Genomic DNA, 20,793 nt, shown 5'->3' with positions numbered 1-20,793 from the left:
TTTTAAAACATTCTCACTGCATTATTGTGCATTATTTAAATTAACCTGTTTAATATTTTAAAGCATGCAGTAAAAATGTGCTTACTTGTCATGAAAAATAAGTAAATATAATTGATTCTTTTGATTTTGGGGTGAAATGACCTGGCCATGCTCTTGACCGTGTTCGTACGCTTTGAGCGTCTGGACGTCTGGGCCCCGGAGGAGACGTGTGGTGTTGAAGAGAATTCATAATCAAAGACATGCAATGGTGCCAATGTAACAATCTCAATAAAAAGGAAATAAAATAAAAACAGCTTTTATACTGCCGTCCCATTTCAGTCCAACTCCCAACACCCAGAATCCCACACATGCAAAACCAGTTACATATTAACACACAACAGCAATAGAAATCAGCCCTCGTCGCTCTGTCAGCTCCACACGACCAAGGCTATGAAAATATAATAAGTGTTTTATTGATTTACTGTGTTTCAAACATCTTTACATATATTTGTTTTGTTTTTTTTGTTTCTTAGTTTTTTTTTTTAATTGTGCCCATCATGCTAAACATTGCTATAGCACTTTAATATGCCTCTCAATTTGACTAGGTCAATAAAGTCTGTGAGCTCTTTAAGTTTTAATAGTTTTCTTCTGGTGCGTATGTAGTACTCAAAGTAGCACTAAAGGTGTCATTAGAAAAAGAAAAAAACACTAAAACTGTACAGACACTCTGGATCCCTTGTGTGTTATTCTAGGACAGCTGCGAATTAGTGTCATTCAGTCATTTACATGCTGCTCTGAACTGTTTTTCTAAACGCTCACAGTTGAATCTCACGGAAACACGCCACACTTCACCTAAAATAAACAAGAAAACAGCCTATGGCAAGGTTTAGTTATCTTTTGCATTATGACATTACTTTCATAAAACTGAATTCATTTCCTGCTCCAATTCTCATTGGCATGACGCATTTGAATGTTTTATTATTTCATTTTCGTAATTCTCATTATTCAATAATTATTCTCATTACTGTAAGACAGTACAGATATGGTAATACAACGATTATTTAAATCTTCATGAATTAAAGGTATAAAGTTAATTTAATAAAATAAATGTATAAAGTTATTTTAATAAATTTAAGTAATTTAATTTCATAAATTCAAATACTTTACAATTTAATTAATATTTCATGATATCATAATAACAATAAACCATGAAAAAGTGTGTAAAAAACATTTTTCACTGCAGTATAATGCAAAGCAAATTGTTTATTTAAATATTTTTTTAATTATTTATATAAATACATAATTTTATTTGCATTATAATGCACTGAAAAAAATGGACCAATATTCAAATGCATTATTATTATAAAAAAAAAAAAAAAAAACGTATTTTAAAAATACGTTTTTCTTTGCATTGTGATAATGAGAAATTGTTTTGTACGTTATGAAAATAATGTCACACAAATCACAGTGGTCCTAAAAAATGTTTCCGTTTCTGTAAGTATATCATCTTATTTTATTTCATGTGAAATGTGACCTGCGCAGGTTTTTGTGAGATTAAACCACCAGCCAAAGTAACTCCGATACGTGAACTCTCAATCTCACATAACTTGAGGGTCAATAATAATAATAATAATAAAAATAATACAGAATAAAAATAAACACCACCCATAATAGTTAAAGATAATAAAGTGTTAAAACGAAATAGAAATCTAGCTTCAAAGAAGTCTCTGGACATGTTCGCCGTTCTCGTCAGTCATCTCTTCTCTCCGGGTTTGAAGAGCAGGTAGTGTGTGTGTGTGTGTGTGTTACCCTTACAGAACCATTCTGAGTGTCACTCAAGAACAGAAAGGAGTCTTAAAGATCTTTGGGGCTGATGGGAGGAGACTCCTTTAGCTCTCGGTTCTACAGGGCGAGGGGGGAGACCGTGTTGAGCCCGGCGGGGGTCGTGCTGGGGGAGGGCGTGTTTTTCGGAGGGGCCAGATCCAGGAGGGCCCGAACCGTCCCGGCCACCTGAGGCAAACCTCTCTCTTCCAGGATGTGCAGAGGGAGACACAGCTGGCTCTGCGGCCGTAAACACACACACACACACACACAGCAGGGGCGAACAAAATAGGGACGAAAAGGGTGTGTTAATGGAGAAACAAAATTATAAAATCAACATAACTTAAACAAATGTAATGATCAAAGGAATAGTTCACCCAAAAAATGAAAGACTTAATTTAGGAAAGGAACAATTAAACATTGTTTCTACTTTAGTTTTGGAGAAATGTAGCATTGCGTCACATTTGCTCTGCAGTGAATGGGTGCCGTCAGAATGAGAGTCCAAACAGCTGATAAAAACATCACAGTAATCCACACCCCTCCAGTCCATCAGTTCACATCTGGAGAAGGGAAAAGCTGCACATTTGTAAGAAACAAATCTATCCGAAAGGCGCTTTAACTTTAAACTGTCGCTTTTGGCTAAAATATGAGTCCGTAATAAAAATGGAAAAAGTGCATCTCCTTTTGTCTCTCACGTCAAAATCCAGTTGCACATTTGTGTAAAGCTGTTTTGGCTTCTAAACAGTGCTTGATCTGTGCAGATTTCTCTCCTGATTCAGACCAGACGACCTTTTCACTGGACGAAGTGTTATTATGGATATAATAGACTTGTATTTAAGCAGAAAGCAACGATTTAAAGTTAAAACATCTTAAATTATAGATTTGTTTCTTACAAACACACAGCTTTCTGCTTCTTCAGATGTTAACTGATGGACTGGAGTGGATTATTGTGATTTTTTTATCAGCTGTTTGGACTCTCATTATGACGGCACCCATTCACTGCAGAGCATCCACTGGTGAGCAAGTGATGCAATGCTGCATTTCTCCAAATCTGATAAAGAAACAAACTCATCCTAATCTTGGATGGCCTTAGAGTGAGCACATTTTCACCAATTTTTAATTTCTGAGTGAACTATTTCTTAATAATGAAGGAATTCCAATAAAACAGATAATGTGCAACTAAAGAAGGACTTAAATCGAGATGAAAGTAAAGGAAACTTTTGAAAAAAAAAAAAGATGGAAGAAGAAGAGGAGAGAAAAATCATTCAAAACCTGTCATTCACAAACTAAAAATTTTACGTCAACTAGACTGTTTGTGCTAAAAATATGAATGATAAATCAAACTGATGAGCCATCTATCTACTCAATATACAGCTGTGACTCTGAGACTCAAAAACACAACTAAACTAGCGATAAAACACGTCTACAGCCGATACATGAGTTCAGATTTTATTGTAGAAAAGCAGAAGATAACAACAGTCAGACTGTAGGAAAATCAGGCAATATGGCACACAAATCTGACAAATACGCTCACGCACTGTCTGCGACCGCTGTTGCATTTCCTACATGTGTTAGGAATATATTACACAGTATATGTATTAACAACAGGCATGTACTGGTTGACAAGGACTGTTATTTCAGTGAGTAAACAGTGTTCTGGTGCACGACTGACAACAGGCTTGATTACTGCAGGGTTACAAGTGGTTTTCTAACTATTTAAAGGGTTAGTTCAGCCAAAAATGACAATTCAGATGTTATTTACACACCCCAAGTCATTTAAAACATGTATGCTTTACTTTCTGGACAAAAGGAAACATTTAGCTTAAACTCCTGGCTGCTTTTTTCCACATAATGGACCTCGTTTAATGAAACACAAGCAGAATTTTGTGTGTAAAGTATGCGTGTAGCCATTCTGATGTTTTTGGATGCATAAAAGTTCATATTTGCATTAAATAATGTCTACTTTTAGTTTTAAGTTTATGCAATATTTTTTTTTAAGCAAACAGCATTTTTATAACACTTTTTACCATAATACCATTTAACATTGCCACAAAATTATCATAATAATACAAGCTCAATATAAAAAGTCACTTTGGATAAAAGCACAAAAGCATGTAAATATTATTGGTGTTGTACATAATTATTAAAGCAATTATAAGAAAATCGATTCGTTTTAAATAATCAATTAGTTAAATGTAAAAATAAATTTCATTGATAAACAAAAATGATTAAAAAGCAGTTTCTTTTTTTTTATGGATTACAATTGTTCTGAGCTCAAGCAGTATTTGTCTGTATCTCAATGCTTTAATTTAATTTAAATTTAATTTGAATTTATGCAATACACTGAAGCCAAACCAGAGGACAATCAGCGTTCCTGTACACATAATCCACGTAAATGTAATTTGTGGATGGGATTATGCTAATTATGGATGACCACACATGACTGACGACTGGAATTCATTAACAAACTTTTGTTTAACTGAGGTTTATGAAGGGTTTGGTCCAAACCGATTTATGTACAAATTACTTCAAATGTACTTATGTTTTTATGAATGAGGCCCAATTAAAGTTAATATGACTCGTGCACTATGTTACAAAAGTACTGTGTGAGAAAACAGTATGGAAAAGAGCAGATCTTATGGAATGTCAAAATTTCTCCTTTTGTGTTTCATGGAAGAAAGCAACTCGTACAGGTTTGGAATGACATAAGGGTGATTAAGTTTTATCTTTAGGTGAACTGTTGTGCTAACTGTGAGGTGGAAGACATTGACATACACACAGTAAGGCACAAAGGGGGAGTTTATGGTTTGGCATCCTCATCTGGGAGAGTTTAATTCATGCAAACCCTCCGGAACTCAAAGCTTCACAAAGTACTCATACACTTTGGCAAACATTGGGAAAGTGTGCAGCAGTACTAACGCACAATAAAAGGCTCGCTCACGGAGCAGGCAGCTCGTTCTGTCGTCTTATTTAAGGCTGAGTGGGTGAATCCACCCATCTTTGTGCTTTTTGATGAAGCTTGGAAATGTGTTTTTCTACACACACGCGCATATAAACACTCTCAAATGATTGTGCACTAAGCCCCGCCTTATAACATCACTGACCAATCCCACCTAAGCAACTATTGCTGTTTATGAAAGATGTTTTTTTTTCAGCAAGCATGCATTATATTGATCAAAAATGACACTAAAAACATAAAAAAAAATCAAAATACTTTTATTTTTTTCAAAATAATTAAAATCTTTTTAACTTTGTATTCATCAGAGAATCCTAAAAATAATAATAATAATAATCTTTCCACAAAATAAATAAATAAAATGGTTTTTACAAAAATATATTCAGCAACACAACTGTTTTCAACATTGATAATAATCTGAAATGTTTCTTGAGCATCAAATCAGCTGAAATCAAATGATTTCTGAAGAATCATGTGACACTGAAGACTGGAGTAATGATGCTGAAAATTCAGATTTGATCACAGAAATAAATTACATTTGAACAGATATTCACATAGAAAACAGTTACTTTAATTTGTAATAATATTGGTAAATTTTAATGTTTTTACTGTATTTTTGATCAAATAAATGAAGCCTTGGTGAGCAGAAAAGTCTTCCTTAAAACATTTAAAAAGAAATCTTTTACCTCAAACCGAATGCACTAATACCATTCAATCAACTTGTATCATTTCATCAGCACACTTTACTGAAATTAGCTTGAATGCAACTTGTCAAAGCGGGCAACATCACACAAAGGGGGCGGAGCTTAGCAAAGTATCACTATAAATGTAATATCTGTGCACACAAACACAGCCTATCGTGTAATTCTGCTCAAACACACAAACAGTTGGATATTTTAGTGCCTTGATCAATAAGGAAGTGTGATTTAAAGGGTTGGCACCAGGTGGCAGTAGAGAGCACACAGCAGCGACATGATTGACAGGTAGAAAAGGGCAAATCCAGCCAGCTGGGAAGAAGGGGCGGAGTGAAGGGGAGGCGGAGCCAGGGAGAGCAAGGCCTCAACCAGCCTGAACACACAAACCACCTCCCCTTTCAGCACGTCACCCGCTGAACACAAACTATCCTGCCCACAGGGCCGAGACAAGGACCAAGAAGAACATGAGTGTTCAAATAAAACACAACGAGGGGTTGATGGGATGGTTTAAATTGGAAGGGAATAGAGGGAGAGAGAGAAAGAGTTAGTAGTATTAGCATTAAAACTTGAAAGCACTAGAGGAAACAGCAAGAAATGTTATGTTTGAAGCAAACATGCAGCAGAGAATTTATTTTTTTATTTAGTTTTAAAGACTTAAAGTGCAGGAGACCAAATATACCTGAGGAACTCCAATTCTGCGGCACGCCTCCAGGAAGTTCTCCACATTTCGTCGACACTTGGCCATCGTCAGTTTGGGCTGGAAAGAGAGAAAACATGAAGCCAATGTCCTCCTATGGACAGACTCGCACATACACTTAAGAAATGTAGCAATGACTAAAATAAACCCCAAAAGGTCACCCACCACTGCCGGTGAGGGTACATGGATGCTCGATATGGATCGGGGACGCACGTGGTTTGCCAGATGGCACAACACGACCCCGTCAGTCAAAGCTGCCCCAAGATCACTAGGTAAGGACACCTTGAGTCGACACTCGATATTCTACAGGAGGGATGCAAAATAACACAAAGAAAAAGGATAAAAACTAAAACTGCAACAAATATAAATTAAAGCTACATTTTTACATAGCAATAATAATAAAAAGTACATAAAATGAAAAGAAAAAAAAGTATATATACGTATAGAAATAATAGATACATAAACGACGGATAACTGAAAGGGGAGGGTACTAAAGGAGTTTGACGCACCCTTCTCAGTTGCTCTATTAGGACCGCCTCCTCTCCCGTTGGGGCGGGGCTCTGTGTGGGAGTGGCTTCCACTGGCTCCGCCTTCTCTGTGCCGGATTCTCCTGCAAAACACGCATTCCATAAGGAACATGTCACCAAGTAACAATCAGCAGCAATGATTGACATGCTTGTAACGGAGCACAACAGTGAATACCCACTGTTATTTTTGTATTTATACACAGTGTTTATTGATATTTTGAAGTAGCTGTTATATTGTTTTTTTTTTATATTTGTTTAGCTTTTAACTTACATTTCAGTTTTCATGTCTATGTTTTTTCCATTTAATATTTATATTTCTGCTTTATTTCAATGAGCACTTCAATTATATATTAAATTTCAGTTATTTAGCTAACAGTAACAACATTGACACTTTTTTAGTGACTTTGGTTCCCGTAGCTTTTCTCACATTTTCTCCATAATGATTTTAAATTCTTCAATTAAGAATTCAAGACAAACCAACGACGAATGACATCACAGCTACAGGTCGACCGATAATGGATTTTTGCCGATACCGATAGCTAGGTTGGACCACACTGGCCAATACCGATTAATTCACCAAAAATGTATATTGAACAAAAGCTAAAATAGTGCTTTATTTTTGCAGAAATAAAAAAAACACTGAACCACAGTAGTAGTAGTAGTAATAATAATAATAAAAGTAATAATAGTAATAATAGTAATAGTAAATGTTGAAATTACCATACTCTAATAGGGCCCTATGAAATCCGTTTAATTTCCATTTCCATTAAAAATTTTCTCCACTCCTTTTTAATAGTTAAACTGAAGTTTATTAATCATAAAGCAAGTCTAATTAATTAAAATCATGAAACAAAAATTACATGTTTAGGGCCCTATGAAATGGTTTTTTTTTTTTTTATCACTATATTTTTTATTGTTACCAAATTTGACCAAATGTTTATGTATATAAATGTGAAATGTATGTAAATGGATGTCGCATTCAACTTGAGCAGCGGTCTAAAACAGTTAATTTATTCACCAAACGGACAAAAGTTTACTTCAAGAATGAACAATGAGGCATAGATAAGTTTGAAGTTCATGGTTTAAAAAATGGAGCAAACGAAAAAGAGCTATCAATATTTTAGCTCTATAAATAAAGCATACAGACATTATTAGAGCCACAGAAAGACAAACGTTTCCATTAAAAATGCTCAAAATACAATTCATTATGTACATTAACAATGATTCGGGGCGAATATAACGTAATTTAACAGAAAGCATGGATTTTTGCAGATAATCGATTGTTTCAGCAATCAACTATCGGTGCCGATTAATCGGCAAAACCGATACATCGGTCAACCTCTAATCACAGCATGAGATTCAAAGCAAAGTCTATGAAAACAACTGTAAATAAAGGAGGCAACGGTACAACCCCTTGTACTTCAATTATTTCCTGAGGGTTAGGAAACAACTACATAAAATAATTAAACATAAAATGCAAAACTACTGACTACAAGCAACTGCTAAAACACAATACTTCAGAATACTTTAGAAAACATTCAAATATACAAATCAACATTGATTTACAAACCTTCATTGTGGGAGTGAGCAGTCAAATAAAACTTTTTAGATTTCTGTTGTAATTTTATATAAAATACGACCCACAAACACACATTAATAGTGCATTCCGCACAGTGCACACATAAAAGTGTCCGAGCATCAAATGTTAAATCAAAGAAGCAATTGGCTGCATCAGGTGAACACACCTTTTTTCTTCTCCTCTCGCTGACTCAGACGAAACAGGTAACTCTCGGGTCTCTGATTAGGGCCGCAGGAGGGGGACGGGGGGGACTGGAGCGCTGCACGACAAGCAAAGAGTTAAAATGTGATGTGGGACAAAGAGATTAATGATAACACAGCAGGAAAGAGGATAAAAAAGTCTGATTTAAACAAACACATACCGGAGGGTGACAGCGAGGCATAATCTTCACCTTGCTACCGAAGGAAGGAGAAAAAAATAAAAGCCCAAATCAGTGGAAATAACACAAATAATGAACAGTGTATCTTACGAAGATGTCCATCACAGATTTAATGACCTCACTTTTACATGAGGTTTTTGATGTGAGAACTTCCAAACCGGAAACAAACATGCACACAGGGTTACGTAATCAGATTACTTTTTTCAAGCAACTAGTAAAGTAATGCATTACATTTTAATTTACAATATAATATTTGAGTTACTTTTTCAAAAAAGTAAAGCCAGTTACTTTGTTTTTATTATTTATTGACTGACAAGTCTCCTGTCCCCACATTGGGAGAAATCTGAAGTACAGAGGCGTTGTGCGCGTTGTGTGAGCATGATGTAGTTCTAGACTAAATGTGAATGTGCATTAATTCATTCCACTCGCAAAAAAAAAAAAAAAGTTTATTATTCATCAAAATTAATTAAAATGCAAACTCAAAGTATAAATTTAAATGTATGTATTTAGCAGACGCTTTTATCCAAAGCTAAATTTTTTACCTAACATGTGTTCCCTGGGAATCAAACCTACAACCTTGCGCTGCTAACACAATGCTCTACCACTTGAGCCACAGGAACACTATAGAATATGTTAAACAACACAAATGTAACTAATCCCATTTTATTAACTAATGTCTTTGCTGCTGACCTTTGATGATCCAGTTCAACCATACTAATAAGCAAAAATGATTATCAATTGTGCTTCATTGTTTTTGTATTGCCGATAAATGTTGAACCATCTTCTCCTGTGTTCTACTGTACAGAAGTGAATTTACTTTTTCTTCATCTTGAGGTTTATTCATTACACTTTGTGATGTGAAAGGGCTTTTACATTTGCTATGAACAGAACTTCTAATATTTAAAAACAATCAAGCCCTGTTAATATTTTAAAAAGTAACACAAAAGTAACTCAAAAGTAACGTAACGCATTACGTTTCATAAAAAGTAACCAAGTAATGTAATAAGTTACTTTTTAAGGGAGTAACGCAATATTGTAATGCATTACTTAAGTAACTTTCCCCAACACTGCATGCACATGCATCAGCTGAAATCTTAAACCATGTCCTAAACAGGCAGCTTTTCAGCATCATTTCCTCAATTAAACGCAAATACTACTCGAAGTCACAAAATTGCAGTCAGTCATTACATATTTCAGGTTTATTACAGTTCGAAAAGAAACAAAGAGGCCAAAAACAGATATTTTGTTAAGCGATGCTTGTCGAAGTTGTGGCCGGTTTTGGATTAAACTCCTATTAACAGATTTATCAAATGATGCTTTGCTGCATTCAGGCATGCAAGATCTTAGTGCAACCACAATAAATTTGTGTAGTGAATTTTTGAAAGTAAAATCATCCACATTAATCATATTTGCATCTACAGAAGTAAAGTGACAGAGGCAGATCTTCTCCGGGCTCTTGTGATTCAGTACCTGCGGCGTACAGGAGGCAGAGACGGATAAAGTGGGAGACACACACCCATCCAGAGGCACAGCAGAGAGAGACTAGCCAGCCAGAGCAATGAGCAGAGGGTAACGAAAAGGGAAAGGGTAATACAGGAAATAAATAGAGGGCTTGAGAAAGTCTTTGTTCTGGAATAGTCAGAGTGTAAAAGATTTTATAAGTTTATTACTGAAATTACTGCAGGAAACATATAATGAGAAAATATTCCTGCAGTAATGCACTAACTTACATTTTCATTTATTCCAAAATTTCTAAATTTTTTCTTTTAAGGGTCATAATCTGCTTTGCTTAAAAATAAAACAAAAATAAATTACTATATTATATAATTATTATTATTATTATTATTGTTGTTGTTGTTACTACTACTACTACTGAAATGTAAATAAATCAGCATAATAAGATTATTTGCATTTACAGAAATAAATTGATGGAGGCGGATTATTATTTATTCATCTATAAATAAATAAATATTAAAATTGACGAGTTTAAAACAACTTTCGAGAATAAAATCATAAAGAAAAGATCATGAGCTTATTTGCAATCTACAGAAATTAAAGAAAAGATCATGAGCTTATTTGCAATTTACAGAAATTAACCAGAGGCAGATCATTTCCAGGCACAAAAAAAAGAAGATATTGTTATTGTTTTACATTTGAAAACTTAAATTAAAAAATACTTTTTGCGTCTATATAAATAAACTGATGGAGGCAGATCATCCAGGCTCCAAAAATAAATAAAAATAAATTATATATATATCTGTGAGCAGTGATGCACCTTTCAAAAGTTCATTGCAAAAATCTTGGGAAAAAATGTATATCTCTATGAATAAACATTAGGTATTTACACTGGCTTTCAGTTTAATTTAGGATTGATTTTAAAGTATTACTACCGTACTTGTTTATAAATCACTAAATGGTCAAGGACCTCAATGCACTGCAGAAATACTCATTGGAAATAAACACTCAACACTACTAATTGTGAAACACTAAACATGTCTGTGTGTCTTTCACCTGTTTGTGAGGGTCTGGCCTCTTCTTTATAGTGTTGGTATCTGTGTCTATCTCAAATATCAGTAGGGGCTCAAACTCACTCTGACAGAGGACCAACATGAGAACAGAGAGAAAGAGAAAGAGAAAGACAGAGGGAAGATGAAGAGAGCAGACAGGGAAGCAAAAAGAAGCAGGGCAGGCGTGTTAAAAAAGCAGATCTAAAATTAAAGGTGCACTCAGCAAGCTTTAATAGTCAATACTAAGATAAGGCTGGTCATAATATAAAAAAAAACAATATTTTCTAACCACTAGAGGACAGCAATTATTTGAGTAAACTTTTTAATTACTGAGTGCAACTTCAAAAAGGAGTTCAGCAGCAGTTCAAACTGAATAGAAATAACCTTAAATCATGTTAATACATTATGCAAAGTTAAGGGAGGTGAACACAAGAGAAATGAGGTGAGGCAGATGGTGACGCATGATCCGAGCTGATTGACTCTTACCATGAAGAGGGCGGAGTCATCGGTGTGAGTGGACCGTCTGGAGGGGTACAGATTCTGGGGTGGGACAGTATGCATATGACCACAGAGCCACACTCTCACATTCACACACACACAGCAGGAAGATGTGATGGATAGGGAGGAAGTGATTGTGCAAATCTGAAGAGGAGACTCACCTCACTGTCTGTTGGACTGAGCTTCGAAGGGCTCTGAGACAACTTGTGCTGAAAATACAAAGACAGAAAATGCATTTCCTATCTCTAGAAACACCACCAGGCAGATCCGGGGAGCGTTTCTGATCAGGATTTGGATGCTACCGATCAAATTTCACCCTACAGAGCCTCGTGATGTATTTTGCTGTAACCTGAATAAGACTAAATGGCATTAAATTAAAACTACTGTTAAACTTTTAGTAGCCTAAAGCAAGATTTAAAGGGATAGTTCACCCTAAAAATGAAAATGGTCATAAGTTACTATGAGTTTCTTTCATCTATTGAGCAGAAGATATTCAAAAAAAAGATATTCTGAATAATAAGCTGACGGTAGACATTGACTTCCATAGTAATTTCTTCCATACTCTAGAAGTTGATGGCTACCATCAAATATTTAGTTACAAACATTCCCTAAAACATCTTCTTTAGAAGAAACAAACTCATAAAGATTTGTAACGTCATAAGGGTGAGAAAATGGTGACCAAATCTTCATTTTTGGGTGAACTATATCTTATTAGCTTTACAGTTCTGCTGGGATGATGCACTTACTGATTTTTTTACCCAAATGTTCACTAACAAGTGTCTAAATGGGACTACAGAGGTTATAAGGGACGTTAAACATCATCACACCGAACAGGCAAACTCATTTACTTCCTAGTCTGCTTTTACAGCCTTGCTGTGTTTATAATCACGCTCTTGCAAACTATTCTAACTCAAACTTTAAAGAAAATGTTATAATTTTATTTAGGCTTCAAAATTCATAAAGGTTGTGTTAATTTGTGAAGATTATCATGATGAATAAAGCATATATGCATCATAAATGTTTCTTGGTCACAGAGTCTATTTAATGCAATAGCTCAAAAGCCACTGGAAAAATCTAATTGGGTTTTATTGAAGGGAACAAGCGTGATGCTAATTTCTAGGCTTACCTAGAAAAATACATAAGCACTGGAGCACTCTATTTGGCTAATGCACTTATAATAAATTGTGTGTGTGTGTGTGTGTGTGTGTGTGTGTGTGTCTCTCAGTACCTTGGCATTATTCATAACAGCGTCTCTTTGCACTGATCTTGTTTTCTGTCTCTCTTCTTCGTACCGCAGAGCTGCCAGATGAGCTTCTCTTCTCACTCTCTCCACACCGCCACCAGAAACTGACAACACACCAGCGGACCGCTGACACACACACACACACACACACACACACACACACACAACCAGAGTAAATCCACAAGCTTTCGATTTCAGTGACTGCACAAAGAGCGGTGTATGTGTCCCGGGACTCTCACCTGGTTATGAGTGAATGAAGATGTGACCGCTGTATCTGACCCACCACTAAAGAGAAGAGAAAATAACTTTTAGTGAAAACACAGATGACATTTGACTTCTCTCTTAAGACTTAATTCTGTTTAAATCTAAAAAAATATTTTTACTGAATTCTTCATTTTTTTTTATGTATTATGTGATTATTTATATATTTATATATATTTATATATTATTTATATATTTAAATAAATATATTTACATAGATACATTATATATATATATATATATATATATATATATATATATATATACACACACACACACACACACACACACATATATGTATAGTTATGTGTTTATATATACACATTTAAAAAAATAAAAAAATATCAAAGCAGGTGGAAAACAAGCATGAAAAACCAGATCATTAGTGTTTATGATAGTGTGGAGAGTACATTACACATTGTGTACATAATGATCAAGTTTAATAAGCTCAGTACCGGTTATTTAAGGAGGTTTGGTGTCTCGGATCATCGGTTCTCAAGTCTCTGAATGGGCTGGTCTTCACAGGTGAACCCTAGAAACATAAAACATAAGCTATCATTAGCTCTGTGTTAACAACAAAATCTGACTAGAAGTGATGTGAGCAAGCATTAAGCAGTAGTGCGCACCTCTCTGGTGATTCGTCTTTCAATGTAGGCCATGAACTGTGAGCTGAGGCTGACAGGCTCCGCCCCTCTACGGCTCCGCCCATCCTCCCCCTCATCATCCACCGTACAGCTGTCAATGAAGTCTATCTGTTCAATCTCTGCTTCCACTTCAGAAAGACACAAAGGTAAAATTACACTTCCTGTAATGGACTGCTTCTCGTCCAGAACTGAACTGTGGTGTGTCATGAGCCTCTCACTTGTGCCATTGGTCACGTGAGACCCCGTCCGTGGATCCTCGCGCTCTCTTTCTCGATCTCGTCTCTGTCTTTGCTCTTTGGTGATTTCCGCCACTCTCAACGGCAAGTCTGACAACTCGTCTGAAGGCTTTAAGAAGGGATAGATGGGGGAAAAGGAGGAACGGAACAATAAATAAAGCGATAATAAAGAATAACAGCAGGATAGAGTAGATTCTTGATAAGAGTAATCTGAATAACACTTGCCTCATTTCCCGACCACCTCTTGTCTCCGCTGTCCACGCTGTTAAAGCCAGAGTCCAGAGCTCCGTATGGCCGGCCGGGAAACAAATCCTCTGCACTGAGAAACAAACAGACCGGAGAGAACAACATCACGTCATCTGAGGTTTCAAAAGGAACAAACACATTCAAATAGTCTGCAAAAAAATATGTTTTTCTAGCACCCATATAAATTTTAACAAGAGTTTCTGTAGAAAATGCGAGTGGTTCGTCTGTGCGAAACCCCCACAATGCCAGAGATTTTTTTTCCCAAACACGTTGATATGTGGTTGCTTGAGAGTTGTGGGTTTTTTTTTACTGGTCCGACTCAAAGCAGTCTATTGAATTTTCTGGTTTTTAGAGATGGTTAATGCAAGTCTGTGGTATATTCTCATTTTATTTATTATTTTATATTTTACTTGATTCTATTTTTTATTTTAAATTATTTTATATTCTATATTTTTTGTTTAGTTTATATGAAGACTTTTTCATTTTCTGGTCTCTAAATAAGGCTTGAATCCCTCCTTCAATGCAAATTGTGGTATTTTATCACTTATTTTATTATTATTATTATTTGTTGAATTTTATTGAAATGTTATTGCATTTTATATTCTATATTTTGTTTTACTTTACCTCAAGTCTTTTTTTCTGGACTCTAAATAAGGCTTGGGTCCCTCCTTCAATGCAAATTGAGGTATTTTCTCACTTATTTTAATAATAATAAAAAAATTATAATAAAATAAATTGTTATTGCATTTTATATTCTATATTTTATATTTTGTTTTACTTTACCTAGGGCCCTATGATTTCGGAATCCAGTCATAAAAATGGAATTTACAGTTTAACGCGGAATGTCTCGGAATTTGCCAAATTTTGGATGAATTAATCAAAAGTTGGTCATTGCACTCACATCAAATCGCGATATGGACTAATATCTGTAAATATTAAGCTGGAAAAGTCTATTTAAATATGAATCCTGTATGTTCTGTGTGTAGACAAGTGTTTGCCATAAATGTTCAGCAGAATGTTCATAGTCTACTACTACTACTACTAAAAAGAATCAAACATTATTTCTTTAAGGATTAAATCACACAACATGTCCATGTTTTATTTTTAGTAGTAAATCCCCTTGGTTTACCAAAAAATAAAGTTTGCTTAATTTTCAATAATTAAAAGATAAATTAAATCAATGTTTTATGCCTTCATTTGATAACCAGAAAAATGCAAATACACAACAGAATTTCTGAGGGGGAAAAACATTTCATAAGTCTATTTTAAGAAAAACTATTTTTTATGCGTTTAAATAATTAGAGATGTTAAAACACAGAATTAGGTAACAATAAAACATATGGTGAATAAAAAATACAACATTTCATAGGTCCATAAATATGTAAATTTTGTAAAACTTTTAATAAATTGATGTGAAAATTTATGTTTTATGATTTTAATGAATTAGACATGCTTTTTGATTAATACAACTTAATTTAACCATGAAAAAGGAGTGGAGAAAAATTAAAACGGAAAAAAATGGAATCCAGAAAAATTAAAACGGAAAAAACGGAATTTGGGAAAAAATGAAACGGATTTCATAGGGCCCTATTTACCCCAAGTCTTTTTTTTCTGGTCTCTTGATGGCTTGGGTCCCTCCTTCAATGCAAGTCTGGTGCATTTAATTTTTAAGCTATTTTACAATTTGGAATCTTTTTGATTTTCTGATCTATGCATATGGCTTGGGTTCCTTCTTCAATTTAATTTAGTAATTTAATTCTAAAATCTTTATTTTTATATTTTATTTTATTCACCACCACAAAAAAAGATCCTGCTTATTCAGAAAAGTAATAGCAACCTCTCGTCAACAAGATTTCGTACTGTATTTGTGTACACTGCTTGTTCTATATATCATCTGTCAAATCTCGAGAATTTTGATCTCTACATCATCTCATCTACTGTCATCCGGCCTTGCTGCAATCTCTCCCGTCTTCATACCTTCATTCCGATCAATCCAAGCTTTCATTCTGCCAGTGTTTTTTCCTTTCCCTCCCTTCTTATCTGCAGAATCGCCCTGCTCTGTGTGTCCTCTGAGAGACACGGCCGATAAACACACTAAAACCCAGTGAACTGAAGTGAGTTCTTACTAGGATCCGTAGGGCAGTGGTCTTCTGTCGTAGTCTGGAAGGTCTGATGCTGCTTTACACGCCTCCATGTTGAGATATTTAAATATATGGATCTTTCCCTTTATACAGATCTGGAAGAAGATGCAGAAAAATGATGGTCCTCAGGATGAGTAACCTCACAGAGATGCTCCGAACATTTAAAAAAAATCTTTTTAATTTCATAAAATGAAATATTTCTTCAATGTAGATCAAAACAGGAATGTGTGTTACCTGTGCAGGTGGGCTCTGGAGAGGATTGTTGTCCAGAATGATGCTCTGGAGGTGTCTGAGATTGCGGTAGCATACTGGGATCGTCGTTACCTTATTACAGGAAAAATCGAGCCGGACCAACGGCAGCTCGGCCAGCTCTGCAAACCCAAAAACACACAAATGACACAAGCACATCTACAAGCAAACATGACTCATTTCATCAGGTGTGTGTCGTTCTGACCAGGAGGCAGGCGAACGAGGTGGTTTCTGCGGATGTTGAGGTCACGCAGAGCTTCCAGCTGACCGATCTGTGGAGGAAGCGTCTGGATCTCATTACAGCTGACATCCTTGAAGAGAGAGAATTGATGAGTAAAGTGTACTAGTGAGAGAAAACATAAACTAGTGAGACGAGCGCTGGTCCACACACCAGTTCAGTGAGCTGTCTGAGTCTGCCCAGATCCTCCGGCAGCGATAGCAGCTTGTTATTACAGGCGATCAAAACTTTGAGCGGCAGTCGGCACAGATGAGCGGGGAGACTGGACAACTGGTTTCGACTGTGGAGAGAAGACAACCAAGGGAATAAGAAACCGGGGGGTACAATGTCTAGATTTCAGTAAATGTGAGTGGTACTTTCACTTGAATTATTAAATGTGACCCTGGAGCACAAAACAAGTCTCTGGGGTATATTTGTAGCAATAGCCAAAAAAACATTGTATAGGACAAAATTATCGATTTTTCTTTTATGGCAAAAATCATTAGGATATTAAGTAAAGATCATGTTCCATGAAGATATTTTTTTAATTTCCTACTTTAAATATATCAAACCTAAATTTTTAATTCGTAATATGCATTGCTAAGAACTTTTTTTTTGCACCCTCAGATTGCAGATTTCCGAATAGTTGTATCTCAGCCAAATATTGTCTGATCCTAATAAACCAAACATCAATGGAAAGACACTAAAGACTGGTCCAGGGTCACAAATATAAAGGCAATGCAGTTAATAAAGAGTTCTGAATGGTTTATGTTTCTAACAGTGTTGTTATTGTTAACTAGTACTATTCTAGTACTCTCCATTCTAACTCTATTAATTTACTGCTAGTTTTCTTTCCATAAAAAAACACTAGCTTTTCTAATCTTTTTATATTCTATTTGTTTTCTTTTTATTAATTATACAATTAACAAAAGCAAAAAAGCCTCTAACATTAGCTTGCTCTTCTTTTTCTATTCTGTTTTCTTTTTAATTATTATATAATAAAAAGTAAACCTTGTTACGTTTACAGCGTTTAAAGCAAGCTCATTAGCTCATCAACATATCATTGCTCTTTTAAATTTTGATTGCATGCTTATATAATCCTCATTTATTAGTCGCTCTGGGTATAAATGACTAAATGTCAATGTAAACTAAAACTAACAAAAAAATGTTTAAATAAACACTATAAATATTAGATGAAAATATATGTTATTTTAGATTTTCAATATAATTTTCATTTATAATTAATAGTTTTGATTTTATTTTGAATTTTTTTTTTTTTGATTTTGCTAAAGTGTTGTTATTGTTAACAAGCTATTAAAAATTTACTAAAATTAGAAACAAAAAATTAATCTAAGAAAATAGAAATAATCAGAAGGAAAACCTAAATGCAACAACTTTATTAGAAATAAGAAATGTTGCTTTGTAAACTAACTGAAATTAAAAGTATTAAAATGACTAAAAGCTAAATAAAGTTATTAAAACAAATACTAAAAACAAACAAACTTGGAAATCTCAAAATAACAGCTCAAAATATTAATTAATACTATAATAATAATAAATAATACTAAAATACAATAAAATAACACCAAGGTTCTTCTAACTTGACTAAGCCCATCTCAATTAGATTCTCTTCTCTAGATATGGCCTTCAATGTAAGGCTGTGGGATCGATTTTATCATCTTCGGATCACTTACAGTAACGTACACCTCATGCACGTCTAAAAAGCCAAACAATATGAAGGGTCATTATGTCTGAAACACAAACAGTGCTGGACCTGCAGAAGCTGAATTTGGGTTGGACATTGTTCAAATACCTAACCTTAAGCATAAGCAACAGCACTTTAGTAAACACCATTAATTAACATTTGTCAAAGAGCAACTGAGAATAAAATATGGTTTTGGTGAATTACTCACTCAACTGAGTTACTTGTCAGACGGTTGGAATCTTTTTAGGAAATGCATAATACTAGATGGTTTAAATCTCAAAATCAAATCATGAATTATAAGAAAAAAAATTCCTTTTTTTTTTTTTTTTGCATGATGTGTTATGAATGCCTTGTCTGCGGATATGACCTGATGTTTAGGTAGGTGAGAGACTGTAGGTTGATCAGACTCTCTGGAAGAGAACGTAGGCAGTTCTGGTACAGGTTCAGATTCTCCAGCGACACATACATGCACACCTCCACCGGCAGCTCCGTCAACCTGTTTCGTGATAGATCTGAGAGCACAGATAACAGAGAGAAAGAGACAATGAGAAACGCATGTCTGGCATCCAGGACTGCTGCACACCTGTCTTTGGTTTGGCTGATGGTAAAGCGTGTTTGGTGAGGTCTTGGATGGAAACACAATCTCTGAAAATCCTCTAGAACTTTGTTCTATTTTCCTGCAGGTCAAGGAAATGATACAAATATAACAGCATCAGCAGAAATGTATGTATATAAATATATATTTTATTACTGTTATTGATCTGGACCTAAAGTACATCAATTTCTATAAGCATATTTCCACCTTTTTGTGTACTAGTTCATACAACACAAATAAAACTATTGAAGGACAGCGATCTGAAGAATGTGATCTTTCAGAAGTTGCTGATCATCATGAACTCATTATCTGCTACAAATGGTAAAATGGGGATCTGATTCACATCTGAATGGGGGAAAAAAGAAATAAATTTCTATTGCACGCTTATTATCCAGATTTGTCCAATCATCTACTGACAGCCAACAAGAACAACTGATTGATCTCTTTTGAGGGTTCACACAACACTGTGTGTGCAGAAGTCAAGTTTACTAGTCTTATGTACACGGTTGTGGTTGTATTATGAATGTCAATGAAATATAGATGCATGATTGTAGTTATTTTAATTTGAAATACAAAATGCATGCTTAAATGACAATGTAGAAACTCAAGTAACACTCGCTGTATTTTGCATGCACACAAATTTTAATTTGAAATAGAAAATGCATGCACAAATTATAATTTTTTTTTTAAATTTATAGAGCCTTATGATTACTGCAATGCAGAAAATGTGGAATGCAGTCATAAAAATGTTAATTTACTGTATAACAGAAGAATGTCATGGAATTTTACAAATATTGGATGAATGAATCAAAATGACAAAGTTGTGAATGAATGGCTCAAATAAGTGGTTTCATCTACTTCACACATACAAGCACTTGTGACACTTGCAGTGTTTTCACTACTACTACTAATAATAGAATTATTAAAATATTATTTTTTTTAAGGAATAAACACACAATTTTATCTACCAAGTTTTAATTTTAATAGTAAACCTCTCTTGCACAGGAGAGATTGGTTAATTTTCATTTGATTAAAGGGTTAATTAAATTAATGTTTTATGCCTTCATTTGATAACCAGAAATATTTAAATACACAACACAGAAGAACAAAAAAAATTAAATTTCATAGGACCATATTATTATATAAAAAAAAATATAATAAAAATAATCAATTAAATATAGTAATAATTAAGTTGCGTTTACACATTCAATTAAACAGAATATTGTAAAAATGAAACTAAATGAAGAAAGCTGCATCTGAAATCTGAATTTGATCTAGTAACAGCAATATTGCAGCCTTTTTGACACATTTCTCACTTTTTCCAGACCACTTTCAATCCCACAATACTCCAAGATAAACCGTTTAGTACCACTGTAGGGGTAAATAAAGTCCCTCATGCATCAAGATTTAGGATCTTCTTCAGATCTAATCCAGCAATCTTGCTTTGATTTCAGCACAGGGTTCCTACACATTTCATTTCAAAATCCCATGCTTTTCCAGACTCAAATTTCCAAACCTCTCCGTAGATTTTATGACCATGTTTAACATAAATGGTTCATAAAATATTATTTTCAGCTTTATATTTGGTATAGGGCTGTAGCTATCGAATATTTTAACA

The 20,793-nt window shown here is 34.6% G+C and overlaps 1 protein-coding gene across 1 annotated transcript; it reads right to left on the bottom strand.

Moving 5' to 3' along the window:
* Nucleotides 1-1,404: 1,404 nt before the first annotated feature.
* On the bottom strand, nt 1,405-19,112 carry LOC132156383 (DISP complex protein LRCH3-like). Its single transcript, XM_059565373.1, has 21 exons — nt 18,948-19,112; nt 17,050-17,176; nt 16,864-16,969; nt 16,644-16,780; nt 16,395-16,504; nt 14,248-14,341; nt 14,005-14,131; nt 13,769-13,914; nt 13,598-13,674; nt 13,121-13,166; nt 12,867-13,007; nt 11,800-11,847; nt 11,627-11,680; nt 11,145-11,225; nt 10,104-10,175; nt 8,616-8,649; nt 8,421-8,513; nt 6,658-6,758; nt 6,314-6,451; nt 6,131-6,208; nt 1,405-2,040 (listed from the first exon to the last, which is right to left on the bottom strand). Exons 1-21 carry the CDS (start codon nt 19,046-19,048, stop codon nt 1,882-1,884), a joined length of 2,070 nt encoding a protein of 689 aa, XP_059421356.1. The 5' UTR covers nt 19,049-19,112; the 3' UTR covers nt 1,405-1,881.
* Between the last annotated feature and the right edge of the window lie 1,681 nt (nt 19,113-20,793).

This window comes from Carassius carassius, chromosome 13, assembly GCF_963082965.1.
Source record: "Carassius carassius chromosome 13, fCarCar2.1, whole genome shotgun sequence".
Lineage (NCBI taxonomy): Eukaryota > Metazoa > Chordata > Actinopteri > Cypriniformes > Cyprinidae > Carassius > Carassius carassius.
Note: the sequence above shows the minus strand (reverse complement) of the source record. Positions and strands in the feature narration are given on the sequence as shown.